This window comes from Aquarana catesbeiana, linkage group LG11 (genome assembly GCF_042186555.1).
Source record: "Aquarana catesbeiana isolate 2022-GZ linkage group LG11, ASM4218655v1, whole genome shotgun sequence".
NCBI classification, from domain to species: domain Eukaryota; kingdom Metazoa; phylum Chordata; class Amphibia; order Anura; family Ranidae; genus Aquarana; species Aquarana catesbeiana.
In genome coordinates, this window is record NC_133334.1 from 230,294,609 (window position 1) to 230,311,057 (window position 16,449).

The following is a 16,449-nucleotide window of genomic DNA, read 5'->3' on the forward strand; positions in this document are numbered from 1 at the left end:
GTGATGCTTGAATCACGTCCCAATATACTACAGGAACATGACAAAAAAGTAGGCTCACTGCTCTGCAAATTTCCAGTCTATCATGCCGGGATGGATACGATATCCTCACTGAGTGGGAAGGGAGGGGGAGGAGGAAAGCCGTCTCACTCACAGGCTTGCACAGCTAACGTGTCAACTCTAGCAGTATTTTCTTAATGCAAAGATACCAATGCATTAAGTGCTTCCGCTGCTTCTTTGTTATCTGGACTTGCCGCATTGTTATTATTGCGGCTAGTGTGCCAATATCTGAGGATCACTTTGCGCAAGAAAATGCTTCAATTTCATTCATGGCCGATTTGGGAGAGAATGAAAGTCCCTTTCTTAGTAAGGAAATGTGGTGTTGATTCAGGGGAAAATCTGTCAAATTGACTATGTTCATATCCACCTTATCCACTTCACCCCTATTTATACAAGATATCCTGATCCCTCCTATTATTTCTCGCGTGTGCTGGCTCTGAGCTCTCTTTGATTCCTTCCTATGTCTTTTCCTCTTTCTGGATCTGTGCCCTGTGTATGGGTGTTGTGTTTGCCTCTCAATGTTGTTCTGGAATTTCTTCCTTTCTTTCCTGTAGACTTAAGTGGGACTGTTTGCTATCCTTGTATAACACGTTGAGCTGTGTTTTTTCTATTTGAACGATCGCTCTTGCAACACAACAGTTATCCACTTTTTCATTTAAAGCGGGGGTCCACCTATTTATCGTTTTTTTTTTTTTTTGAGTTCATTCACAAACTTTTCTTCTCAACATTACATACTCACATATTGTGTGTAATATGTCCGCCTGTATCAGATTTCGTCGGAAAGAATAACTTATATTATTCACTGCAGGCGGTTTCCATCTTCATTGTGGGCATTTGAAGCCCACAAGCATTTATTTCCTGAATGTGGTGAATGCTGTGCTCCCAGCATTCACTGCTCGTTCCCGCACATGCTCAGTGGCATCCCGGGAAGCCTGAGACTAGCTCCCAGGAGGCTGTGCGGAGTCTGGGAGAGGCTAGAAACACGCCTACTGCCACGGGAGGTGAACCAGGAAGTGCAAAGAAGAATAGAAAATTAAAAGGTAATTATGGCGATTTAAATTTTTTTAAACGGCATGTCAGCATCTAGGCAAGGAAGAGAATACATACAGATATTGTTCAAAATTTGGGTGGAACCCCGCTTTAAGTCTATTCCAACCTAGCTGTTTAGGATAAGTGTGTGAAGTTTGAATGACTGTGGTAGCTACCTGTACCTTGACAACATTGTCGAAATGTTAAATGAATGTGGTGGAGGTGCATTTTGTATCTAATTGTTGAATTTGAATTTGGTTTTTGCAATAAAATGTTTTTTCTATCACCGGCTATCTCTCTTTGAAGAGCCACTTTGGACTTTATCCACGTTCTATATACAGATGTCGCAGCTGCCTCAGTTTTAATTTTTTCTTTCTTTATACTCACCTAGTAGACCTGCTGGGAACACATTTTCTATCCTAGGGTCACAACGGTTGCTCACTGTACAATATTTATGGAATATGTTAGAGAACATCTACCTCTATAATTATCTTCATAAAATACTTGGAAGAAATCTGTAATTGTAGTCTGTGCAGGGCTGATAACGCTGCTTGAGATAGTACTAAAAAGTGCACAGGACACAGCATAGCTCTTGATTTCAGGCAGGATCAAAATTTTTGCCACCCATGTAATGGAGGGACTTCCAAGGCTTCTGTGCTATCAAAGACAGCTCCTGAACTCTAGTGAACTAGCAGGATGGACTCCTTATCTTGGGACAACTGTGACAGCCAATAGTGTTCACATGATTAGGCAGTCCTTCCTGCTCCTCTGGTGTAAAGACCCAGTTAAAAGGACACCAGACAAATACAACAAAATAATATTGATAGTATATTTAATAGACCAAAAAGGATCAAATAAGAAATCTTAATTGTTAATGTTTCCATACACCTACTCATACTACTAATACTTTAGCAGTGCACAGCAAAAATTTTTTTTGTTAGCATACACTATAGGATTGTAACAGACCTGGGACACCTTTGGGCGCTCCAAAGAGAATACTAATGTGGCATGCATAGTGCCCCCTCACCTTCCTATCAGGCCCTGTTTTGAGCCACATTCCTGTCTGAATATTGTGTCTGGGTTTCAGGCAGACTGATACCTGGACACATGATTCAATACCCAAACTGAATCACGGACAGGTGGCAACATTAACTCATACACATTTTATTACACAACTTAAATGTATCTTGTACCATGGCAGAACTGCACCCATATCTCCCACATGGAAACCTCTTCTAATGTGCATCTCTCTGTAACATAAATGTATAAATCCTGTATAACAATAACATAAAAGTCAAACAGTAGTCTCTTATAATACACAGCAGTCACCTCAATCACTACAACTCTTTTAACACTCTAGAAGCATGGCAGTCTTTTCTTATGCAACATTAGTCCTTTGTAACTACAATAATAGGGGGTTTCAAGTAAGTTAAGTTTGCAGGTACAAGTCTTTTAAAAAATTGTGTTGAGAAATGAAAGTCCAAATGATATCATTTAAATATTTTCTTATAATTGTGCCATTTCTTTCTTCCATAATGTTAAAAAAAACAGTCAATTTTTTTTTGTACAGGATGAAAAGTTACAGATAATGACAACATTGATGGACATTGAAATGGTAAGAAATTTGAAACTTTTGAAGTACCTTCAATGAATAAGAAAACAGCCTGAAGGAATGATGTGACAATTGTGATAGAAGAGATAAAAAGGATATAATGATGACATTGCACTTCATAGTACAAAACCTGCCTTTCTAATACTAAGATAAACAGGTTGTTCTGCCTTGTTCCACATGTAGAAAATTGAGAATTCCCCTTAACGCTACTCAGAGGTAGAGGGCATGAACTGTGATGATTCACCAGGAAATAATATTGAACACCTTCCCAAATGAAATGCCTTATCGGGGGCATATTTACTAGCTGCGCGCTGCAAGCAAAGGGCCCCAATGCGAAAACTTTCACTTGCCTCAGCAATAACTGTCTTAAAATTTTTACTTTTGAAAGCAGTTACAGACAGAAATGCAGATGCAAGTAGTAAAAGAAAAAAAACATTATTTACCTGATGCTGGGCTGTGCACATTTCAGACACTTTCCCGCATAATGTACCTAGTGTTGTCCTGTTGGGATCCTCTTCTCAGAGGATCTCAGCAAGCCGTTGGGTCCCGTTCCCCCATGTTTCTCTGTGACGTCATCGTAAGGCTGTGACGGCTCTTCCTGGTTTAGCCTTCTGATGACGTGCCTGACCCGCCCTCTCATCTGTTAGTGAATAGGGTGATGCGCAGGGCTCCAGGTGTCTCCTGGGATATGAATGTCACATATCCTAAGAGGCATCGGGGCACTGATATCAATTGCCTAGACGAGTGACGGAGGATGGAGGAGCAAGCTGAAACTAATTCTTAAAAAATAAAGTTAAAAAAAACAAAACATAACATGTGTGCAGAGGAGGAGGAGGTGGGGTGGGTGTATTGGAGAGGAGCCAAGTCCATTTAAAGGGTAAAGATCGGCTATAACATTTATTTTAGAAAGTCAGTGAGTCTGATTCACTACACTGCAAAGTCCTAAAGTCTGAATGAGTGAAAAAAAATCTCAACTTTGATTGTGCATTCATACCTGTTTTAGTAGTGTGTACCAATATGATATGAAGCTGTGCACATTTATTGATACCGTTTTCATGCAAACTGGGCTGTGTGCACATTTTTTTCTTATGCTTTCTCATCCTGAAATACTAGAAATTGCCCTAAGTCAAGTAATAACAGGGGAATATGTTCCTGAAATATGATTGCTAGCCTTTGATGCAGTTAGACAAGACATCTGTCAGAAGACATAGTGGGGTTGATTCCATAAAGGCAAATAGACTGTGCACTTTACAAAGTGCAGTTGCTCCATAGCTTAGTAAATGAGGTAAAGCTTCACTTTGCAAAGAATACCCAATCACATGAAAGGAAAATGAAAAAAAAACAGCATTTTTGTTTGCACATGATTGGATGATGGAAGTCAGCAGAACTTTTTTACAAATTTACTAAGCTCTGGAGCAACTGCTCATGCAGAGTGCAACTGCACCTTTCAAAGTACACAGTCTATTTTCCTTTAGACCCCGTTCACACTGGTGCAGCACGAAAGTCACAAACTTCTGATCCAACCTTGTCCTGCGACATCGGATCCAACATCTATGCGACTTTAATGAACAGGATCCAACTTTGGGATGGGTGCTTTTCATGACAAATTTACAAAATCTGGCATTAAGGTCTGGTATAGATTTTGAGGGGAAACCCCACACTAAAATAAAAATAAAATCCATACTAGACCCTTACAAATGAGGGCCATCCCTCCTGAACCATACCAGGCCACATGCCCTCAACATGGGGGGGAGCTTTTGGCCAGCACCTTGTTCCCATGTTGATGGGGACAAGGGTCCCTTCCCCACAACCCAGAGCTGTGGTTGTGGGGGTCTGCGGGCAGGGGGCTTATCAGAATCTGGAAGCACCCTTTAAGAAAGGAGACCCCCAGGTCCCGGCCCCCCCTATTTGAATGAGTAGGTGTACATAATACCCCCACCCATTCACCCCCAAAAAAGCTGTGTAGTGTAACAAAAAACATGAGGCAGTTTTGACAAGTCTTTTATTAAAAATGAATAATGTCCCCTGATACAGATTCAACATCAATCACGATGTCTTCCTCTGCCGCCACCACCCCTATATAAAGAGAAGCGATCCTTCCTCGACGAATGGAATGCTTCTACTGTTCTGGCATCTCCCGTGTCTGACAGTTCTTATATAGCTAAGGGACGTGGCTGTTTTTTTTTTCAATACATTTTGCATTGCTAATATTGCCTCTGAGCACAAGTTGAATGTCACAAGTGGATCAGTTAAAATGCTGATCTGACTTGGATGTGACTTCCATTTAATTCTATCGGCTGAAATCGCACACAAGTCAGACCAAAGTAGTGCAGGAGCCTTTTTAAAAGTCGGACCAACACAAGTCAGACCAGTTAAGACGGCTCTCATATGGAACCATTGGTTTCGACATGTCATGCGACTTGTGATCTCAAAGTCAGAGAGGATGACGCACCAGTATGAACCGGCCCTTAGAAAATCAACCCCAGTAACTTGAGACTCAAAATAATCTATGTTGCAAGCACTCACCATTGGTTCAGCATGCAAGCACAGGTGTCTCACCGACCCAAATTCTCAAGAATGATAAGATTTAGCCAGGTGGGTGATGTAACCTTCTAGCATCTATTAAAATCCAAAATATCAGCTTTGGGTGGACTGACCTATAAAGGTAAAGGTTAGAATAGAGTTTCTTTCGCTGTCTATGTTTATTGAGAAGATTCACCCCTCTATTTGTCTTGGTGACTATTGTCACTGATACAAAAAAGTAAAGGGAAATCCAAAATTTTAAGGAAGAGGTGAGAGTAAATATCCCTATGGGGACAAATATTCTGGTAACAGTTTTCTAAGATGGAAAGTCCCCTAATTTTGGAGTGATTTTCATTCACTTTCTGTTGCCTCTCTGGGACAGGAAACCAGGGAAACTATCCCAGCAGATCACACATAGGATAAAATAACTTGAGAGGGTCAATCCTTTCCTACTCTATGCAAAACTAAAAAGAAAAAAAATTGTTGGCTCTACATAATAATGTGAATCTCTAAAAACTGTGCTTAGTGGTATAAACAAACTTCAAATATGCACAGCTGCACTCATGCACAATTGCTCAAAAAATAAATAAACCTAAGATTGTTGTACTGTGTGTGGGAATGACCGAAAGCAAAATCTAAACAAATATCTCAATCAAGTGCTTCTCCTTAAGTGCAGATTATTGTGACCACCATACCTGTAAATCAGTGAAAACAATTATTATTATTTATTATTATTATACAGGATTTATATAGAGCAGACAGTTTGCGCAGCGCTTTACAACATTAGGACAGACAGTACAATTACAATGTCAAAAATGAAAATACTACGCTGTCTAGTAAGCCATTCTACTATAGTGTAGTATGGTGTGTATTAGGTACTGCTGCAACTTATATGTGAGATACACAAAATAAATCAAATTTAAAAAAATAATATATTATTAGAGGCTAAAAGTCCTGTGGGAAAGTCCACACCACAAATGTTCTTAAAGAGAAGGTTCCACAATCAAGTAGCACTCCCAATTTGAATTCATATAGGAAATCCTCAGCTCACTGATCATTGGTGACTTAAAACGAAAAACACCCAAGAAGTAGTGATGAGTTGAGACAGAAAGATTCCTCCACCTAAGAAACAACTGCCGCTTACCAGCTGTATTGATCTCTTTTTAGGGAGATCACATTCGCCTGTGGCTCATACCCCAGCCCGGGTCTCTATGCTTGCCAGCCAGATGTCCCCTCTCCTCTGCTCGAGTTATCCTTGAAATAGCCCACGGTCAGCAATTCCCTATGTCAGAAAAGAAGGCTTCCATAGTGTAATTCAAAATAACATTTAATAATATTAAAAACAAGACTGCACTTACAATGTATCAAGAATAAATTAGCGTGTCATAAAATGTTCGAGACGGCCGGCTCTCGATAACAGCCCGTTCCTTCCGGGACCTTGCATTTGTTTGCGGTGATGTCAGCACGTTTTGCTGTTTCGTCACAGATGACGCCGTCCAGGGGTACGCTCGGGGGCCCGTGCCCCTGGACGACGTCATCTGTGATGAAACGGCATAGGGAGGAGTGGTGTGCTGATGTCACCGCAAACAAACGCAAGGTCCCGGAAGGAACGGGCTGTTATCGACATGTCCACATGCTGGAAAAGACATTCTGGTCTAGAGAATTTTGATAATATTTTCTCTAAACACTCGTGCACTATACCATCACTAATGTCCCATCCTGGAATAATTCTAGTGATTGCATAGGTTTCTTTATTAAAGCTGAAGGCAAGTTTATATTGACAGCTTTTAGTTAATGGTACTGAACAATGACTGTTTGCAATTTCCAGTACAGAAAATACTTTGGCTTTGGCATCCAGGTGTGACATTAAATTTAAATCAGGAATAATAGGTTTGTTATTTGTAATGCATTTATTCAGTGATCTTAAATCAACTGATAAAGAATACGAATCATCAGCATTCTTGATAGGCCAAATACAATTATTTACCACAGATTTTGCTTTCTTTAATATTCCTTGTTGTAAACATTCTTGTACAATGTCAGAAACTGGGCCTATTGATTCTTGTGGCAACTTATATTGAATTTGGGGCTTAGGATCTTTTCCCTCAATGTCTATTTCAATATCTTTAAACAAACCTGTATCAATTTTGGTCTGACTCCAAAGACTTTTATGCGATTGAACCAATTGTTCCAATACGAGATTGTTTCCTGTATGTGGCCAATTATAATCTGAAGACATGTCAGCGACTGCTGTACAAATACTTCCAACATTACTGTACATGGAAGGATCTATTAACATAGATTTGGGCCTAGATGAATCTTTCCATATAGTAGAATTACTTAAATCAATAATCCAATTTAGTTTACTAATCACATCCATGCCTAAAATATTCTCTCTATTTTGATCAGATGTCTATCTTAGTTTTCAAAAGTCCTGGAATTTCAAAAGTCACATCAGAAACTTTAGTTGCAAGTGTATTTTCTTTTCCACTGAAACCAATTAATTTACATTTTGGAGAATTAATATTCACAGGTAATTTGTGTTTAGTTAAACTGAGTTCAGCTCCTAAATTTATTAACCATTTCATTTTCCCACCATTTAATAAACTATGTAACCATAGCCTTCCACTTTCATCTAATACAATTGGAGCAACATAATTTAATGTTGGAGGAGGCAATACTTTTTTTAATCCCGATTTTGGCAACGGAAGTAATCCATCTCTCTCATTGACAGCATTGTTTGTCATATTGATTGAATTGTCATTAGCAGTCAGTGTACTGATCTGTTTGACTTCTGAGGCATAAGGCAAATCAATCAACCTATTGTTTGGAGAAGGATGAATAAATTGCTCAGAAATGTCCTCATTTTCTAATTTCAAAGTTTTTCTTTGTGAATCTAATTTATATTTTAAACATTCTTTCTGTACATGGCCACATTTCTTACAATGTAAGCAAATAAAATTTCCTGTCTGCCCTGAAACTTTGGTTCTGCCTGTGACGTGTATCTCACCATATCTGGGTGTGGCCATACACGTGGCAACTCTCTGATCGCCATTTTGTTTTTGTCTATCTAAACTTTGTGTGCATACTGCATCTTTATTCATTAATTTTGTTTTAAGCAAAACTTCATGGTCCTGGTCATCTATTTCTATAGACTGCATATCTGGTACAAAAGACTTTTGTTTAGAGTCTGCACAATCATTAATCTCTAAACTCTTGCTTGACTGTGCTTTAGAATTTACACAAATCCTTTTTACATTATTCTGTAATTCAGACAACCGAATAGCTTTTATTTGAATTTCACTTTGCAAATAATCTATTCGCTCAGTCAAAATCAAACAATTAGCACATACACTGTTATCCTGCAGAGTCTTTGTTTTCCCTTTGGTACAAACAACATTCCTTTTAGGAACTCCTAATATCATTATGTCAAAAACTTTAACTAACTTTATCACATTTCTAACCTGTTTGCTGAATCTCTTAAAAGTACATTTTGATTTTTGAATCTTAATATTATCCTGTAAGCCTCCATTGAACATGTAGCATCATAATTCATCATCTTTAACACATTTTGACAGATTTTTGAATTATTCTAATTCATTCTTACTAGATAATTATTCAATAAAATTCATTACTTACGAATTTAGGACGGACTTCCTTCATGTGACACACGTTCCCTCTTTTGTCGGGAAATTACATCATCAAGGAATAGGGTTTTCTTGCACATGCACACACATCTCACCAATTCCGATGATTCTATGATTCCAGGTTCATTCAATGATGTTCAAAGTTCATTTGCTGTTGCTATTTCTCCTGGAAGCTTGATTGCATAGTCAAGGTATGATTTCCCTCTCTTCAAGCGAAAGGAGAAATAATTCAAAAATGTTCGATATTCAGACAAAAAGAAATTGGCTAAGGCTCGCCACTGTTAGAAATCGTTAATTCTGTATAATTACCGATATTCAATTACTCATATCGATGAGAAAAGTTTCAAGAAAGTCCGTTCAGTTCTTGTGTAAAAACTCAAAAGTTGATTTAATAATAAAATAGCAAAATATTACAAGAACAATATTAAAATGTAGAATGTAAAAATAACATCAATAATGTAGTTATATTCTTAAAATGAAGATTGAATCATATGTATGTCTTTGTGTGTATGTTAAGCTTCCTCCTGGTGTCTCAAGCAAATCTGCTAAAAGTACTCTTGTTCATAGCTTTTACTCCTAAAATCTGACCCCCACTTTATCTTTAAAAGGGCTGGTTTAAAGTTCTTCTGAGTCTTATTGTCCTACAGACTCTTCTAATGAGACATAGCTTCCCCTCTCCTCACTGAGGCCTGGCTGTTGAAATACAAAACGAAACAGCTATGCTGACATACCATAGGAATCCCTGGAGATTAGTTTGAACCATATGTACAACATATACCTATACATAAATCAGTATGTATATTATATTCAATGAAAGGCTCTTGTTCTTATTAATATCTTAACCAAGAGATATTATCGTATAAAGAACTTATATTCATATTCATATATATATATATATATATATATATATATATATATATATATATATATCAAACTCTATGTATCTTCAAGAAAAAATCTATTACAATGGGCGGATGGTAAGAGCTAGCTCATTCAAACCTACTTTCTACCATGTGTGAGCTCTCCAAAGAAAAGCAGAGACTATAACAAAATGTATATTTTCACATAAATATAAAATATAAATATATTTCAATTTTCCATATCTATATAAAGATTTACAATTCACTTATATTATAAAGACCCACTTATTCATTCATTTGTTAATATTTGTTAATTGATAAATATTAGGTATTAGATTAAAGAAAATTTCTAACAGGAGAAACCAAGAGGACGATTAGGTTGGTATTTTGAGACTAGGCTAGTGATGTAGCTGGGGGCAGAGTTGTAGATGACTTTGTAACTTATTGTTAATATTTTGAATTTAATTTGTTGGGCGAGTGGCAGCCAATGGAGGGATTGGCAGAGAGGGGTAGCAGACGCTGAGCGGTTTGTAAGGTGGATGGGTCTGGCAGCAGCATTTATGATGGACTGAAGGGGGATAGTCTATTTAAAGGTAAGTCAATGAGGAGAGAGTTGCAGTAGTTGAGGCGAGAGATAACCAGGGAGTGAATCAGGAGCTTTGTGGTTTCATTAGTTGGGAAGGGACGTAGTTTGGAGATGTTACAGAGGTTGAGGTGGCAAGCTTTGGAAAAGAATTTGATGTGGGGCTGAAAGGAGAGTTTAGAGTCCAGGATAACACCTAGCACCATGGTATGTGGGGATGGGTAGATGGTTGTGCCATTGCTCTTGACAGAGAAGTCAGGGGAAGAGGCATGTGGGGGAGGAGACTTATGGAGTGAGTTGAGGGGTGGTGAGATAGATTTGTCGTCAACGTAGAAATGATATTGAAAGCTATGTGAGGCTGACCCAGGGAAGTGGTGTAGATTGAAAATAAGAGAGGTCCAAGAACAGAACCTTGGGGGACCCCGACGGAGAAGGGAAAGGGAGAGGAGGAAGTAGAATTGTAAGTGACACTGAAGGTGCATTGGTATAGGTAGGATGAGAACCAACGAAGAACGCAGTCACAGAGACTGAGGGACTAAAGTTTTTTGAGGAGGAGGGGGTGGTCAACCATATCAAAGGAAGCCGAAAGGTCTAGAAGTAGGAGTACGGAATAGTGTCCGTTGGTTTTTGCGGTTAGTAAGTAAATTGTGAGTTTTAGAAGAGCAGATTCTGAAAAGTGTTGAGGGCGAAATCCAGACTGAAGGGGATCAAGAAGGTTATTCTTTATGAGGTGGTCAGTCAGTTGATTGTAGACCAGGCGTTCAAGGAGTTTAGAGGAAAAGGTGAGCAAGAAGATAGGGCATAGATTGTTAAGATTGGTAGTGTCCAAGGACTGCTTTTTAAGTATGGAGGTGACCAGTGCATGTTTTAGAGCGTTGGAGAAGATGCCAGAAGAGAGGGAGAGATTGAAGATGTGGGCTAGAGAGTGTAGGATAAAGTCAGAGGGTGACCGTAGTATTTGAAAGGGAAAAGGTGCCAGGGGAGAGGTGGTTAGATGGGCGTTAGAAAGGAGGTTAGCAACTTTGTCTATTGTAGCAGGTTTGAATAAGGGACGTGTCAATTGTACCTGATGACAAGGGGTGTTAACTGGGGGAGATTCCTGTAGAGTGGAGATTTCATCACAAATTTTATCAATCTTATTTTTGAAGCGATTAGCAATCTCCTGGGCAGTGTGTGAGTTAGTGTGTGTGTGTGTGTGTGTGTGGGGGGGGGGGCAGTGGAGGACGAAGTAGAGAGTTGAAGGTAGAGAAAACTATTAAAAAGTCCATATAAATTAAATGTCCATAAGCATAAGTATTCAATAAAAATAAATGGTATCTTATCCTTAAAACACGATGGTGTATAATCATTGCTCCCACCACCGCTAAAACCATAGCCTCTTACCAGATAGTTAGATCCCAAATTATAGGTGGTCTAACAAGGCATGAAGCTGCATGGATCTTGCTTCAAGGATCTTATGGCATAGGAAACACAGGCGGTATTCCAATGTGAGACTCCAATTCAGTCCTCCTTCATGCTCCATGTTAAAACTCGGCCAGGGAAAAACGAAACTCTAATAGTGTAACAGCGTCAAATAATTCATTTAAACAAACAGCTGAAAACTTTACAAAACTTCAGAAGAGTAAACGCATGAAACATCAAAAACGCAGCTGGTGCAGGCTTCAGACAGGGGTGGGTGATGTCCTCATAGGCCCTACCTCACCCTGACGTACATTGTGTCTCAATAGACATTGTCAAGAGGATCAGTATGCTGTGCCAATGTACTAGAAGGGTTTAAATAATCAGAAATTTTGACGTGTGAGAGATATCTCCTCATCTAAGCTGATAGTCTAAATAAATTATTCATATTGTATCAAAACAAAGTTAAAAGTGAAAATGGTTACAAAAGTATTTTTTTAAAACCTCCCAATTAACACAATTTTCCAATAAACCACTTGTAATAGCATGGATCTAAAGATGCTGAGCTCCCTCTAGTGGTTCTACATACACTTTAAATTATCATTGCAGAATAAGGAAAATTATAGTGGCTAGCTGAACACATTTATAACCAAAGTGGGTCTAATAGTAAAACAACCAATTAAATGTTCTAATCTACAGCAACCAGTCATAATTTATGTTTTAATTAATTAATAGTTGTTGTACCTAGCAAAGGTGATTTCTTGTTGGATGATGTAAGTTACTGCACTATGCATGCAGCTCTTAGCCTTTTGAACCTTTTTTTGTTTAGATTTGGATAGAGGGGATACAGATTAGAACACCTGTCAGGTTTTTAATGCTGTCTGTGCTCCTGATAGGGAGATTCATCCTCTCTGGTAGTCCTGTTTACAGTAGGGTTGCCACCTTTTCTTCAAGCCAAGCCAGAACACTTTAGCCGTATTTATGACAATTTTTTTTTGTAGTATACACTATAGGATTGTAAAGACCTGGGACATCTTTGGGTGTACTTAGAGAGTAATAATTAGGGTTGTACCAATACCGATAGTAGTATCGGTATCAGTGCCAATACTAAGCATTTGCATGAGTACTTCTACTTGCACAAATGCTCCCGATGCCTAATCCGATACCTGGGAATGAAGAGGCGGCATTGCTAGCAACCGGAAGTCAGTGGGCGTAGAGTGCGGAGCGGAGAGTGAGTCCTCAACAGGCTGGCAGCAGCGGAAGGTAAGCTGGCCGGGCAGGGGTGCAGCCACATGTTCCATCAGAATCGATGATCACATTCCGTAACAGAAGTGACATTTCCCTGTCTCCGTTAGAGGTTGAACATCCCGATGCCCATCTTGGTACACCCTGCACTTGACTGCAGTAAGCCAGCAGGGGACATCTTGTTACACCCAGCCTATATAAGATGTCCACTGTCCAACAAGATGTCCACTGCTGCTTACTGCGGTCGAGTGTAAGGTTTACCAAGATGGACGTCGCAGCATATAGCATTGCAAAATCCTTCCTTCTCATCATTCATTTAATGAATTATGCCAGGCCAGCAATTGCCAATCAGTGCTGCATTTCAGTGCTCATCAGTGCCTGCCCATCAGTGCCCATAAGTGCCACTGGTCAGTGCCCATAATTGCCGCCTATCAGTGCCACCTATTCGTGCCACCTATCAGTGTCAGCCACCAGTCAGTGTCACCTATCAGTGCCCATAAGTGCTGCCTATCAGTGCCAGCCATCAGTCAGTGCCACCTATCAGTGTCCATAATAAAACCGTTTTTATTCTTTTATAATGTCTTGAGTTACAGTTATTCATAATTATAAAGAAGATATCATTAGTCTGTATTGTGCTTTGAAAACTATCACATGACATCATGACATTAAAAAAAAGTATCAGTAATTGGTATCGGCGAGTACTTGAAAAAAAGTATCGGTACTTGTACCCGGTCTTAAAAAAGCAGTATTGGGACAACCCTAGTAATAATGCACCATGGCAAACAGTGGGTGTGGCCAAATTTCATTACCAGATGGCAACAGATTGGTGTGTGACTATCTTGGGTACTTGGGGAGCCACAGTCCAGTCTGAATAATGTGTCTGGGTTTCAGGCAGACTAAAATCCGGACACATGACTCAAAACCTGGGCTATTCAGGTGAATCCCAGACAGGTGGAAACCCTAGGTGTCACCCCCCACCTTTCATAATACAGGGGTCAGTGTCACTCCCTCCCCCCTTTGTAATACAGGGGTCAGTGTTACCCTCTTCCATAATACAGGGGCCCCCCATAGAGGACCCCCATTAGATCAGAGTCCCCTTATATCAGTGCTCCCCTTAGAGACCCAAAAAAAAAATATTGAAAAAGTGCAGCACAGCCTCGCCCTATAATTATATTAGTTATTGGACGTTTACATCACTATTCATATAGTATTATATGTGTATGAAGCTTGCACAGTATATATGTTTGAATAAGATTGGAGTGAATTGATACTTGGATTGGATTATCCTTTGGGGTTTCCACCGTCACTCAGAATTATTTTTTCATATTTGAATTAAAATAATTATGCCCCCTGCATTTTTAAAAAAATATTTAAGTTTTTTTGAGGTGTGGGAACACACAATTTTATTTACCGATCAGAGTTCCCTATATCCCATCCTCTTTAGAGACCAACCATTAGTCTCTAAGAGGGGTGCAGAGATAAGGGGACTGTGATATAATGGGTGCCTCTAAGTGTGGGGGTGGGAGGTGATATAAGGACACTCTGATCGAATGTGGGTCTCTAAAAGGAGTGGTGATATAGGGAGAGTTCCCCTGATCTAATAGAGGTATCTTGCTTATCTAATGGGGGGCCTCTAAGGGGGGTGCTGACTGCTAATCTAATTGGTCACCAGCAGCCAGCACCCCCCTCCCCACAGACTCCCCCCCATTAGCTCAGAGTCCCCTTAGAGACCTCTGCTAGATCAGGAAACCCCCTTTATCAGAGTCCCCTGCCCCTAAAAACCCCCATTAGACTGCCTTACCTGGAGCTGCTTCGAGCCAGGAAGTGTGGGAGCCAGAGTCTGGGGGCAGAGTTGCTGTACTGTAGTGCTATTTCCCTTCCTTACTTTGTGAGGGGGGGGGCTTGGGGAGAAGGCAAAGGAGAGGCAGGGGCTGTAGCTCTGTGCTGGTGTGTCGGCAAGACACAGGAATCAAGACACTTTCTCATGGGCCCCCACCTCCTGAGGGGGAAAGAGGTGGGGGGAGGGAGGTGAGAAAGGGGCAGGTGAGAGAGGGTGAGAGGATTTGGTGAGAGAGAGAGAGGGGGGTGAGGGGAAGAGTTGGGGACTAAGAGAAAGAAAGGTGGGAGGAGGCAGGAGAGAGAGGGTAGTGAGATAGAGAGGGGGGTTAGAGAGAGAGGAGAGTGGGGTGAGAGGAGGGGGTGCATGGGGGGAGGTGAGAGAGAGGGGGTGAGAGAAAGAGGGGGTGGAGTGAGAGAGATAGAGAGGGAGAGAGAGAGAGGAGGGTGAGAGAAGGGGGCTGAGAGAGAGAGGGGGGTCTGAGAGAGAGAGGGAAGGAGAGAGGGGGGGTGACAGAGAGAGAAGAGGGCTGGGGGGGTGAGAGAGAAGGGAGGTGAGAGGGAGTGGGGCTCAGAGGAGGGCTGACAGAGAGAGTGGGCTAACAGAGAGGGGGGCTGACAGAGAGGGGTGGCTGACAGGAAGGGTGTTGACAGAGAGGGTGGGCTGACAAAGAGGGGTGGCTGACAAAGAGGGGGCTGACCGAAAGGGGTGGCTGACAGAGAGGGGGGCTGAGAGAGGGGGGGGAGGGCTGACAGAAAGGGGTGGCTGAAAGAGAGGGGTGGCTGACAGAGAGGGGGCTGACAGAGAGGGGGCTTACAGAGAGGGGAGGTGGGCTTACAGAGGGGGGGTGGACTGACAAAGAGGGATGGCTGACAGAGAGGAGTGGCTGAAAGAGAGGAGGGGCTGACAAAAAGGGGTGCTGACGGGGGGCTGACAGAGAGTGGGGTGGGCTGACAGAGAGGGGTGGCTGATGGGGGTGGGCTGACTGAGAGTGAGTGGGCTGACAGGGAGGGCTGACAGAGAGGGGGTGGGCTGACAGAGAGGGGTGGCTAACAGAGGGGGGGGGCTGACAGAGAGGGGGTGGGCTGACAGCGATGGGTGGTTGACAGAGAGAGGGGTGAGGGGGAAGATGAGAGAGAGACCTCAGGAGACACATAGCATGCGCCAGGCGGGACTCTGGGTGCAAGTGGCCATGATCATCCACAGGCCAGCCAGCCTCCACAAGTGACCAGCTCCGCCGAGCCAATCACAGATGCCCATGTCCGCCGCCCCGTTTGGCCAATCACATGCCCGCCGCCCATTGCTGAGCTGAGCTCGAATGCAACTGCAGTGTGAGACTGAGACAGTGTGACATTGCGGATGGTGGGAACGGTATGCGCCCCTTTAGATGTTGCCATCGACCTGGCTGCCCTCCCCACGCTATGCCACTGGTTCCAGGACGGTTGGACTGTTGGTATGTGTGTCTGGGTTTCAGGCGGATTGAAACCCAGACACGTGTCAACACCCAGGCTGCCCGGGTCAAAACCATACAGCGGGCAACCCTGGTTTACCCTTATCACTGAAAGTGAACATAAAAGAAAATCCCACATTTTGAGTTGACATCAGAATAATAGAGGGAAAATCTTCCAATGGGGACACTAGTTCTGGTGAGCCTGGTG

General features: G+C 41.6%; 1 protein-coding gene across 2 annotated transcripts in view; it reads left to right on the forward strand.

Moving 5' to 3' along the window:
* Nucleotides 1–16,449, forward strand: part of LOC141112547 (5-hydroxytryptamine receptor 3A-like) — a 76,958-nt gene that overhangs the window by 28,539 nt on the left and 31,970 nt on the right. For both annotated transcript variants that reach the window (XM_073605465.1, XM_073605466.1), the window contains exon 3: nucleotides 2,657–2,701. In XM_073605465.1, coding sequence (XP_073461566.1) covers nucleotides 2,657–2,701 — 45 coding nt within the window. The remainder of the gene's footprint in view (nucleotides 1–2,656; nucleotides 2,702–16,449) is intronic.